Raw genomic sequence first — 12,794 nt, 5'->3', positions numbered from 1 at the left:
GTAGAATCATTTCGAAGAGGATTTAAAAAAATTAGAAAGTTGGAAAGCTCAATAATCTTGAGGTTGCCGACACAAAACCAGGTCTTTTAACTTTTTAACCATGATTATTGAAAAATACAAGGATCAAATCGAAATTTTGAGAGGGTGGCTTCAAATTAATCAGCATTTACCACAAAACATCGGTAAATCAAATCAATTTGAATTAAATACTTATTTTAATCTAATTTCTATTTTTAGACGATCAAAACCTTTCTAAATTTCTTTTTAGTAGCGATTATAGCATTGAAAAAGCAAAAAACTTGATGGAAATTTGCTTTAGATTGCGGAGAGATATGCCGGAAATTTTCTCGAATAGAGATCCGAAAAACGAGGAGATTCAAAACATTTTTGGAACGGTGTAGGAGATATTTTAGAAAATTATTGCGAATTTTATTGTTATGGCGATTTTAGCGATTATTTACCTCTACCTGTGTTAACAAAGGAAAAATATAAATTGTTTATATATCGATTGAGGGATCCCAACCCAGATAGATTTGTTTATGCAGATTCGTTAAAAGCTTTTTTTATGGTTGCCGATTTAAGAATGTATACTGATTTTGAGGAATCTGAAGGGGAAATACCGATTTTTGATATGGCCGGAATGAGTTTGAAGCATATTACTAAAGTAAATTTATCGATTTTAAGGAAATATATGACTTATACACAAGTATGTATTAATTTTTAACTAATTTAACTTAAAGTAATTTTTTTAATTGTATTAGGAAGCCCATCCTGTTCGTTTAAGGGCTATCCATGTAGTTAATGTCCCTACATTCCTAGATAAATGTGTTTCTTTAGTTAAACCTTTTATAAAATCGGATGTTTCACAATTAGTAAGTATTTAATTAATTTATGCTATATTATATTTTTTAATTCGGAGGAGTAAAATGAAAAGTCACCTTTACATAGTGTAATTTTTTTCTATTTTTTGGCGGGAGTTTTAAAACCAGAGAGGATTTTAAGTAAATTGTAGTTACGAATTTAATTGTGTACTTATTTGTATAAACATAATAAAAATCAGGGCGTTTTGGACTTAATTTGTCCCATATAAAATGCAACATATCAATATAATTTGACATTACACTAAAACCTCTAATACTAGCACTAGAACTAACACTAGTTCATTTTTTTTTCTATAATACTTGTCAAATTATTGTAAAGTTGGCAAAATTAACAGGGAGTTGTGCAGGGAGTTTTGTTTTATCATGTTTTGAAATAGATATGTCACACTGACGTTTGAGCTTTCGTTATTCAAAAAGAAAAGGTGCATATAAAATGTTGTGGAGTGTTTATTTGCAATTTATTTACCTAGAAAAGGTGTTTTGTTCTATTTAATTACTTTGCACCACGTTTTTACACTTCGTTAAAATCATATTTATCTAAAAATTTACGTTATTCATTTTTTGGTCATGCGTTTGTATCAGTAGACTACAGCTATTAGTGGAATAAACTCTAATTTCGAAAATTATAGGGTGCTTAAAAACTTTGTCACAATAAATTATGCATCCATATCTTTTTAATCCCCTTTAGAAACACTACCATTCTTTTTTTCTGAGTAGTTACTTTAATTTAGAAACTATTTTCTCTCTTACAAAATTTCAGTTGGGTTTTTTAAATCTCCACAAGCACGAATGAGTGATATAAGTTAACACTAATAACGGTTTTTTAATAGTTGGCTAGGTATAATTAATTTTAAAAACAAAAACAGTTTGTCACTTAAACTTGACAGCGTATTTTTTGTTTTGCGTTTTATCTCTGATTCATCATAAATGTTTAACGCCCTCTAGCGGCTAAACTAAGCAATTTTGTATATAGATAAGTTGAGTTAAATCATCATATTTTTGGTTAAAGTACTTGTGGTCATGCGTTGTACAAGCCATTTCGGGACACTCTGTATATTAAAATGTATTTTAACCTCAACTATTTAGTTACTGAAAATGTTACTAAAAATCAGGAAAACAACATAAATTTTATAAAAATCCTAGATAGATAATATCAACAGAAACCCTAAAAAATTTACATTGACAAGTATTATAGAAAAGAAACGAACTATAGATCTAGAAATAGAAACATTCCGTTTAGCTGTACCTCTCTTAAGACCACCTTATAGGTGGTAGGTAGCACTAGTTAGCATAAAATATCACTAGGTTGCATTTTTATTGAATTAAAACAAGAACTAACACAAGATCTAGAACTAGAATCATTCAGGTTTAGCCGTCTTGAAAGACGTGCGGCTAAACCCGAACGTTTCTAGTTCTCGGTCTAGTGTTAGTTTTAGTGGTAGCGCTAGTTAGCATAAGATATTACTATGTGGTATATTTTTATTGCACAAAAACTAGGACTAATGCTAGACCTAGAAATATTCATGTTTAGCCGCACGTCTAAAAATAATTTTGATGTTTTTTGAAAGAATTTCGACACACGGCTAAGAAAAAACTTTCAAGTATTAATGTCAACTTTATTTTTATTATTATATTCGTAATCTTTATAAAATAACCTTTAAAATGAGTCCAAACATGACGCACTTATCTCAAAAAACAAAAAAGTTACAATAAAAACCATTACACCCGAAGTTAGCAACAATGAAGATGACAATTTAATTTTTAAATATTGATACCAACCCTAATTTCCGAATTATTTTATTATATTTTCGTTTTTGAAACAAATTTTAAGACGTTTTATAAAATTAAGAATATTTCAAAATGACATTGACATTTCAAACCGGAAGTTGCTTACATCTCGAGTAATATTGGAATTAAACGTATCATGTTTGGGCTCATTTTAAAGGATTTTTCACGAAGATTATAAATATGTCAAAATTGAGGTTGACATTTCTAATCGGAAGTTGATCTTCATTAATATTGAAGATAAATATGTAATGTTTGTACTGACTTTAAAGGATTTTTAATGAAGATTACAAATATGTCAAAACTGAGGTTGACATTTTTCACCTGAAGCAAAGATTAAAGAGTAAACAAGATGCGACGCTTCGTGTCAGCACCTTTGATGTAAGGCTGCCATTTTTTATGATCTTGAACGGTATGGACCTTTAAATCGGAATGGTTTCTTATTGCCAGGACATTTAAATTGGAATGTCTTCTATCTTTTTTCAAAACTAGTGTTTCTCACTCTAGCATCGCATCTTGTATAGGGTAGAATATACCAAGGTCTATAGAACATAAAGTTACCCAATGCCGATTCTCCTCCTCTGAGGGGCAAGGTGGGTCAGTGACGTAGTTGGTTCTATGAACAACACAACACGATGCGAGGTTTAAATATTTTATATAGACTGTACCACAGTATAGGCACGTATAGGCTATCTTTTACTCTGACTGTATCGAACCAGTGACGTCAATCTGCGGGGTAATAATCGATACAACAAAGGCATAGGGAATTAGGTAACCTTATGTTCTATAGACCTTGAGAATATACCAACTGTCACATTTGTAGATTAGATTTGTTATAGTCAGGACGTTTAAATTGGAATGTCTTCTCTTTTTTTTTGCAAAACTAGAGTTTCTCCCTCTAGCGCCTAGCATCTGATTACTCTTTAATCTTTGCCTGAAGATAGTTATCATATAATAGACAAATGGACAACTTCATGGTGTTCTTTCATGATGTATTCGTCATTAAAAAAACCTTCAAAATATGTCCAAACATGATGTATTTATCTCAAAAAAACAAAAAAAAAAGAGAATAAAAACATTAACCTTGAATGTTTTTAGGTCTAGTGTTAGTTCTAGTGGCAGTGGTAGGTAGCGCTAGTTAGCATAAGATATAACTATGTTGTATATTTTTATTGCATAAAAACTAGAACTAACGCTAGATCTACAAATATTCCTGTTTATCCGTGCGCCTAGATTTAATTTTGATGTTTTTTGAAAGAGTTTCGACACACGGCTAAGAAAAAACTTTCAAGTATTAATGTCAACTTTAATTTTATTATTATATTCGTAATCTTTATAAAATAACCTTTAAAATGAGTCCAAACATGACGCACTTATCTCAAAAAACAAAAAAGTTAGAATAAAAAACATTAAACCCGAAGTTAGCAACAATGAAGATGACAATTTAATTTTAAAATATTAATACCAACCCTAATTTCTGAATTTTTTTATTACATTTTCGTTTTTGAAACAAATTTTAAGACGTTTTATAAAATTAAGAATATTTCAAAATGACATTGACATTTCAAACCGGAAGTTGCTTATATCTCGAGTAATATTGGAATTAAACATATCATGTTTGGGCTCATTTTAAAGGATTTTTCACGACGATTACAAATATGTCAAAATTGAGGTTGACATTTCTAACCGAAAGTTGACCATAACTTCATTAATATTGAAGATAAATACAGGGTGTTTTAAAACAACGTTTAAATATTTATAGGGGTTGGATATGAAGGTTAAATTATTTTTTCTTGCACTATATCGATGTTATTTATTTATTTATTTTCTTCTACACATTTCGAGAAAACTGGGCCCTCATCATCAGGAAGAGATCGTCAAATGTATGCATTACTATCCTCCATTATCAAAAAATAAACACACCACAACAACGAGGAGATATCAAACGTTATATAAATAATCAATAATCATCATAATAATATCAAATAACGGAAACAGAACATGGTGAAGTTTTTATTCATAAATTTGACGATCTCTTCCTGATGATGAGGGCCCAGTTTCCTCGAAACATGTAGAAGAAAATAAATAAATAAATAACATCGATATAGTGCAAGAAAAAATAATTTAACCTTCATATCCAATATCACACGATGTTAAGAAGACAAAACAACAATTACAATTTATAGGGGTAGTACTATAGTCGAAAACAACTCGAAAATTGTTAATAAACATGGTTCCGCAAATCAACCGTTTTCGAGATACAGGATGTTCAAATTTTTTGGGACTCTACCTTTTTTCTTTTAAACTATAACTGCTACAGATTCGATATTTGGCAAATCTATACAGTATGAAACTGTCTCTTTTTGAGAGTAATATAATGTTTTCATTGCTTCCAGTTAGACCGGAAGTGGAAATAAATACCACTATTTTTCAGAATATTCAAAAATTTTATTTAACGATTGGATAGATAGTTTAATTCTAAACAACATTAATTCAAAAAAAAATTGTATTCCTTAAGGTTTCTGAAAAAAAACATTTTTTAAAATAAATTATTATGTAATACTAATACTTTCGCGTTTTATAAGTTTCACAAAACTTACAAAGTTTATAAGCATCATCAAAACGAAGCTTTTTAGTGAAGATGTTCAAAATGTCGACCTCTTTCAAATAACCCGTAGTTTTCACGAATTGTCTGGCAACCCTGTTCTATTCGTTGCCGCAAGTCTTCAAGATTGTTTACAGGTGTCACATACATTAAACTTTTTAAGTAGTCCCATAAACAAAAGTCTAGCGGTTTCAAATCCGGCGAACGTGCAAAACGACGTGCACTCAAAGTATTTCCATTGGCACGGCTGTATATAAATACCATATCGCTCATTTCACCATTTGAATACAAGACAAACAAACAAGTAAAATTGCTGGAGTTTGGTTATTAATGGCAAAATTTTGGTACCAACTGGAAGCAATGGAAATATCATATTACTCTCAAAAAGAGACAGTTTCATACTGCATCGATTTGTAAAACTTACAAAAACCAAAAGTATTAGTATTACATTGTGTCAATTTAATTTTTCTAATAATTTATTTTAAAAAATGTTTTTTTATCTCGGAAACCTTAAGGAATACATTTTTTTCGAATTAATGTTGTTTAGAATTAAGCTATCTAACAAATTGTTAAATAAAATTTTTGAATTTTCTGAAAAATAGTGGTATTTATTTTCACTTCCGGTAAACCGGAAGCAATGGAAACATCATACTACTCTCAAAAAAGGGACAGTTTCATACTGCATCGATTTGCTAAGTATCAAATCTGCAGTAGTTATAGTTTAAAAGAAAAAAAGGTAGAGTCCCAAAAAATTTGAACACCCTGTATCTCAAGAACGATTGATTTTCGGACCAATGTTAAATATTTAAACGTTGTTTTAAAACATCCTGTATGTCGTGTTTATACTCACTTTAATCGATTTTTAATGAAGATTACAAATATGTCAAAATTGAGGTTGACACTTTACACCTGAAGTTAGCTATCATTTAATAGACAACTTCATAGTCCTCCGACTTAAAAAATAGAGTATAGGAAGTTATAAAAAAACGTTTTAGATTCATTATCACACACCAAATTCGAACACTTTAAACGATTTTATCCCGAAAGAATTACTTCCAATTCAATATGGAGGAAGTTTGTGTGACATTAATGATTTAGCAGCTAAATGGAGGGAAAAAATCATGGAAAATCGAGATTTTTTCTTGGATAAATCTCGTTGGGAAATTAATGAAGCAAAATTGAAAACGAAAAGTGATAAATTTGGGGGTGATAACGGAAATTATGGAGTTGTTGGATCGTTTCGCACATTAAACATTGATTAAAAAAGAAAGGATTTGGATTAAAGATGTGATTTTTATATGATATAAAAGATACTATCATACAAATATAACAACTTTATTTTAATAAAATATACTAACATGAAAAATGTAATTTAAAAACTCCAAGTGAGAAAGGATGTAAACGACCCTTTCTAATACATACAAATTTTATTTGTGAAAAAAAGATAACTCCTTTTTGAAATAAATTAAAAAAAAAAGATTAATCACTGGTCAAGATAAAGGCATCAACGTTAAAATTAATTTGATTTCATTTTAAATAAATTAAATTAAGTTAAAAATGTTTTCATAAAAAGTTTTGAAAACGTTAAAATTTCGTTATATACCTAATTGGTGCAAAAAAAATAAAAAAAGAGATAAAAATAAAGATCTGTCGATTTAAAAACCAATAAAATACTGTAAAGTGCATCTACCTATCAATAAAAAAAAAAAAATAGTAAGAAAATCCTTAAAAACGAATCAGGTAAAAAAGTTAAAAATAAAACTTGAGATAGCTTACTTATAACCCCACCAACATCCTTTTTAGGGTTATTTAAAATCGCGTAATTCCACCTTCATAAAAGCTATTTACAAATAAATAATCATAAAACATTGATGTACGATCGGATTTTAAAATCAACAAGAAACACTATGACTAGCTTTTTACAAACTTGTGATGTACAAAGTAAATTTTTTTTCAATTAATTATCTTTTTACCTTAATATTCATCCTTTTTTTCTACTTTATATTTATATCACCCGATAGCTCAACTAAAGTACTCCAAATATCAAGTGGTTTTTTTACGACGTCTTCCTCCCTCCAACAAATAAGACACGTCCAACGGCTGTTTCGTCGGCAATTTATTCAATAAAATCAATAAGATCTTATTTAATCGCGCTTTTTGTTCAGTTCTTGTCTAAAAATACAGCAATTTTATTAAAAACAATTTTAATTTAAATAAATCATCTTTATTACCCTAACAACTGGCACTTGGATACTAATTTGAGCTACGCTTCTAGCTCGATCTCTTTGTTGTTGTTGTTGAAAATCTTCCGTTTCCTGCGGTTTTCTTCCCCTTGGTTTAACCATGGCGGGATCTAAATCGTGGGGGGTGTAAGTTCGAGACACTTTTAATCGCGTATCGAAACGTTCGAAAGCGTAACTTTTAATACAAATGGGAAATTTCGGTTTTGAGACTTTACTAAAAAGTCGCGCTGTTTTATCGACGCGATACTCGCAGATGTAAATGTGTTTTTCCGGCGCACCCATTGGACGACCTTTACAATAAGTGTTTAAATCCATTACCCAGCAATGTTCCATCACTAATTCGACGGGTACAGCTTCATAAAGCGGTACTCTCATTACTTCATTAGGGAAAAATCTAATCAAAAAATAATATATTATTATACGAGCATATTATATAGGAGTAGACTTACTATACTGGACTATACTTTGTCCACGACTACTATTGAAATTGATTAAATAAATTTTGGAATAAAGTTTAAACGTCAAAGTGACAGAAATTCAATGTTACCAACTGTAACTAACTTCACAACAATTTGTTAAAATTAAATGTCAATTTTATGATACGTCATGTTTTTTTTACGAAAATTAATTAATTTGTGCTTAATAATACGAAAAAAGGAATTTGTTGACGTTTTTTTAATGTCAAACCTTTGGGAAGTCATAAAAAAATTAAATGAAATTGACGTTTTTTAAAATTTTGACGTTTCAAATAATTATTAGTCTATCAAATTAATTACTAGTGAATAATGATTATTTACCGCTATTTATTCACTCTGTGAAAAATGACTACCCCCCTTTAAAACACATTTTTTTAAATAAATTTTTTAATAAAGTTTATACGCCAATGTACAAAAATTCAATGTCACCAACTGTAACCAACTTCACAACAATTTGTCAAAATTAAATGTCAATTTTATGAAACGTCATGTTTTTTTTTACGAAAATTAATTAATTTATGCTAAAATCATACGAAAAAAGAATTTGTTTACGTTTTTTTAATGTCAAAACCTTTAGAAAGTCTTAAGCGGATCTTACACGATCAATAGTATTGATAATATCAGTATTGACAATACAACCATCAATCCTCGTGGTAACCAGTCTCAATACTTCACTACCTTACATGATCAATATTACTGTTAACACTTTTGTCTATAAGTTACGTATTTACCAAGAACAAGGTGAATCTACGTAGTTATTTTTCCCTTCCAAATATAGATAATCGTACAAAAGCTTGTGTAGCTATTATTTTGGCACTTGCAACTACTCGTCCAGCGAAACGCAAATACAGGATGAAAGAATGATTGAAGAAGAGAAATGAATATTCTCATCTAGTACTGTTGAAAGAAATCAGTCTCTCAGATGTTGATGATTTCAAGAACTACTTTCGAATGGATGAAACAAATTGTTACAGATGGTTGAACCATTTTTGAAAAGACAGGATAGCAATATGAGAGGAAGTATAGGTAAGTATATAACCCTGAGGTACTTGCCATAATGTCCCCAGCAACTATCAGCAAAGTTGTAATAGAAACCTGCGAAACCTTTATACATGTTCTACAAGACTACATGGAGATAGTTTGTATTGCTCGATGAAATTACGAAGAACATGTTGTTCATCATCATGGGAACTGGAACCAACACTATCTCCATCGTGTTGAACGTCTACAATTAATGGGTCGGTCATTTTCACCTCTTCTTCACAGACGCGCTGCTTGAACTAAACTGAGTGTAATGTAGAAAATCAGAATTAAACCTGTTTTCAAATCATGTGGGCTAAAATAACATATGTTTTTTCAGTGTGCTGATAGATATGTTTTGTTATTACTACAATTAAATAGAAGTATTTAATTTTGAATGTTGAGTTTATTAGAGTATTGATGGAAATATTGGCACCAACCCTACACAGTCAATAGTATTGTCGATATCCCCTCCAATTTTCAGTATTGATGCCCGAAAATCAGAAAATCCCGATTTTTATCAACACTCCATCAATATTTACCGTCAATAAAATTTTTCACCTTACACGGTCAACATTATTTAATAAAAATAGGAAAAAGTAAATACTTTTTGTGAGAAATATTAAAAATACTTAATTTATTCCAAAAAGTAAACATGTTTCGAAACAAATGTTTCATCTTCAGTACTTGAAATAATTACAAAATGATGGAAAAATTTTAAATATGTTGGAAAAGAAAGAAAACCAAAACTATTTCTTTTTTCTTTCTTTTGAAATGATTACCCATGAATAATGTTTATTCACTGCTATCATTCACTCTGTGAACAATAACTACCCCTTCAAAACTCTTTTTTTTTTAAATTTTTGATAAAGTTTAAATGTTAATGTGACAGAAATTCAATGTTACCAACTGTAACCAACTTCACAACAATTTGTCAACATTAAATGTCAATTTTATGCTTAAATCATACGAAAAAAGAAATTTGTTTACGTTTTTTTAATGTCAAACCTTTAGAAAGTCCTAAAAAAATTAAATTAAATTGACGTTTTTTGAAATTTTGATGCTTCAAATATTATTCAAGTCTGTAAAGTTGATTAGTTATCATATAATAGACAAATAAACAACTTCATGGTATTCTTTCATGCTGTATTCTTTATTAAAAATCCTTTAAAATGTGTCCAAACATTATGCACTTACCCCAAAAAACCAAAAAAGTTAGAATAGAAACATTGAACTCGAAGTTAGCAACAATGAAGATAGCAATTTAATTTTTAAATATTAATACAAACCTTAATCTTTTATTTTTTTTTATTAAATTTTTGTTTTTATGACAAATATTAAGACATTTTATAAAAATTAAGAATTAAAAATCAAAATGACATTGACATTTCAAATCGGAAGTTGCTTATATCTCGAGTAATATTGGAATGACACGTATCATGTTTGGGCTCATTTTAAAGGATTTTTCACGACGATTACAAATATATCAAAATTGAGGTTGACATTTCTAACCGGAAGTTGACCATAACTTCCTTAATATTTAAGATAAATATGTCGTGTTTGCACTCACTTTAAAGGATTTTTAATGAAGATTACAAATATGTCAAAATCGAAGTTAACATTTTACACCTGAGGTTAGTTATCATATAATAGACAAATGGACAACTTCATAGTCCGTGTGTTAGTGTATTTTATTTTAACACAACCTAAACCTAAGCCTAAGCCTTGACGTCATAGAGATGGGCGGAGCTTATACTGACTCCAAACAATTTCGTTGCTAACCACAATTGCTAATGATAAATCGCCAAAAAATGTCATTTGAAATGTCATCGCTTAGTTTATTTTATTTTAACACTAATGAAAAATTGCATATGGTGATTTACCGTTAGCAACACAGTTAGCAACGAAAATGTTAAAAATATGACGTCAAGGCTTAGGTTGTTTATTTCTCAATTAGTGTTAAAATAAAATACACTAAGTGACTTTTTAAATAACATTTCTATGGCGCCTTTCTTTAGCAACGAAATTGTTTGGAGTCGGTATAAGCTCCGCCCATCTCTGTGACGTCAGACTTAAGCAGTCTATTTGTCGAAATTAAATGTCAATTTAACGAAATGTCATGACGTTTCAAATAATTATTAGTCTGTCAAGTTAATTACCGGTAAATAAAGATTATTCACTCTGTGAAAAATGACTTCCCTTTAAAACCAATTTTTTTTTTTTAATTTTTGATTAAAGTTTAAACGTCAATGTGGCACAAATTCAAATTTACCAACTGTAACCAACTTCACAATTTGACAAAATTTGATATGTGGCTGAAGTTAGATCCATATTCGAATCTTAAATATCATTATTATCACATATTATCTTTTAATATTTCTCGTTTTCAATAGCAAATTTAAAAGTTATTTTCTCAATAACTAGAGACTGCAGCACCCTGAGACTAGTCTAGATTATTGCATTAGGTCCTCTGGTATCCTTCTAGCCCATCAGCACCCCCAGATTTGCCGTAGGGGCCGAAGGGTGAATTTTTTAATATTCCTCGTTTTCAACATTAAATTTAAACCTTATTTTCTCAATAACTAGAGACTGCAGCACCTTGGGACTAGTCTAGCTTACTGCATTAGGTACTCTGGTATCCTTCTAGCCCACCAGCACCTCCAGATTTGCCGAAGGGGCCGAGGGGAGAGTTTTTTAATATTCCTCGTTTTCAAGAGCAAATTTAAACATTATTTTCTCAATAACTAGAGACTGCAGCACCCTGGGACTAGTTTAGATTATTGCATTAGGTCCTCTGGTATCCTTCTAGACCATCAGCACTCCCAGATTTGCCGTAGGGGCCGAATGGTGAATTTTTTAATATTCCTCGTTTTCAATATCAAATTTAAACCTTATTTTCTCAATAACTAGAAACTGCAGTACCCTGGGACTAGTCTAGATTATTGCATTGGGTTCTCTGGTATCCTTCTAGCCCACCCAGATTTGTCGTAGGGGCTGATGAGTAAATTTTTTAATATTCCTCGTTTTCAATATCAAATGTAAAGATTATTTTCTCAATAACTAGAGACTACAGATTGGAATATGAATCTAACTTCAGCCACATGAATTTGTTTACGTTTTTTTAATGTCAAACCTTGAGAAAGTCCTAAAAACATTAAATTAAATTGACGTTTTTTGAAATTTTGACGTTTCAAATAATTATTAGTTTGTCAAGTTGATTTTACCCATAAATAATGATTATTCACCGGTATTATTCACTCTGTGAAAATGAGGGTAGTCATTAAAAGTCCCTTTAAAGCTCACTTTTTAAAATAAATTTTTGAATAAAGTTTAAACGTCAATGTGACACAAATTCAATGTCACCAACTGTAACTAACTTCACAACAATTTGTCAAAATTAAATGTCAATTTATGAAACGTCATGTTTTTTTTTACGAAAATTAATTAATTTATAATAAAATCATACGAAAAAAGGAATTTGTTTACGTTTTTTTAATATCAAACCTTTAGAAAGTTCTAAAAAAATTAAATTATATTGAAGTTTTTTGAAATTTTGAAGTTTCAAATGATTATTAGTGTGTCAAGTTGATTACCCATGAATAATTCGCCGCTATTATTCACTCTGTGAAAAATGACTACCCTTTAAAACTCATTTTTTTAAATAAATTTTCGAATAAAGTTTAAACGCCAATGTGACACAAATTCAATGTCACCAACTGTAACCAACTTCACAAGAATTTGTCAAAATTAAATGTTAATTTTATGAAACGTCATGTTTTTTTTT

The 12,794-nt window shown here is 29.7% G+C and overlaps 2 protein-coding genes across 4 annotated transcripts in view; one reads left to right on the top strand and one right to left on the bottom strand.

Moving 5' to 3' along the window:
- Positions 1–13: 13 nt before the first annotated feature.
- LOC111419188 (alpha-tocopherol transfer protein-like) lies at positions 14–6,633 on the top strand. The gene is made up of 5 exons (XM_071195400.1): positions 14–182; positions 238–397; positions 451–706; positions 762–872; positions 6,267–6,633. The coding sequence occupies exons 1-5, from the start codon at positions 101–103 to the stop codon at positions 6,531–6,533; spliced, it is 876 nt and encodes a 291-aa protein (XP_071051501.1). The 5' UTR covers positions 14–100; the 3' UTR covers positions 6,534–6,633.
- LOC111421777 (histone-lysine N-methyltransferase ash1) overlaps positions 6,593–12,794 on the bottom strand; it is a 54,237-nt gene continuing 48,035 nt past the window's right edge. For all 3 annotated transcript variants that reach the window (XM_071195391.1, XM_071195390.1, XM_071195392.1), the window contains 2 exons: positions 7,503–7,908; positions 6,593–7,443 (listed from right to left, as the gene is read on the bottom strand). In XM_071195391.1, coding sequence (XP_071051492.1) covers positions 7,315–7,443; positions 7,503–7,908 — 535 coding nt within the window. In that variant the 3' untranslated portion in view covers positions 6,593–7,314. The remainder of the gene's footprint in view (positions 7,444–7,502; positions 7,909–12,794) is intronic.

This window comes from Onthophagus taurus, chromosome 3 (genome assembly GCF_036711975.1).
Source record: "Onthophagus taurus isolate NC chromosome 3, IU_Otau_3.0, whole genome shotgun sequence".
Classification (NCBI taxonomy): domain Eukaryota; kingdom Metazoa; phylum Arthropoda; class Insecta; order Coleoptera; family Scarabaeidae; genus Onthophagus; species Onthophagus taurus.
The sequence above is the reverse complement of the archived record's forward strand: the minus strand, read 5'-3'. Positions and strand labels throughout refer to the sequence as shown.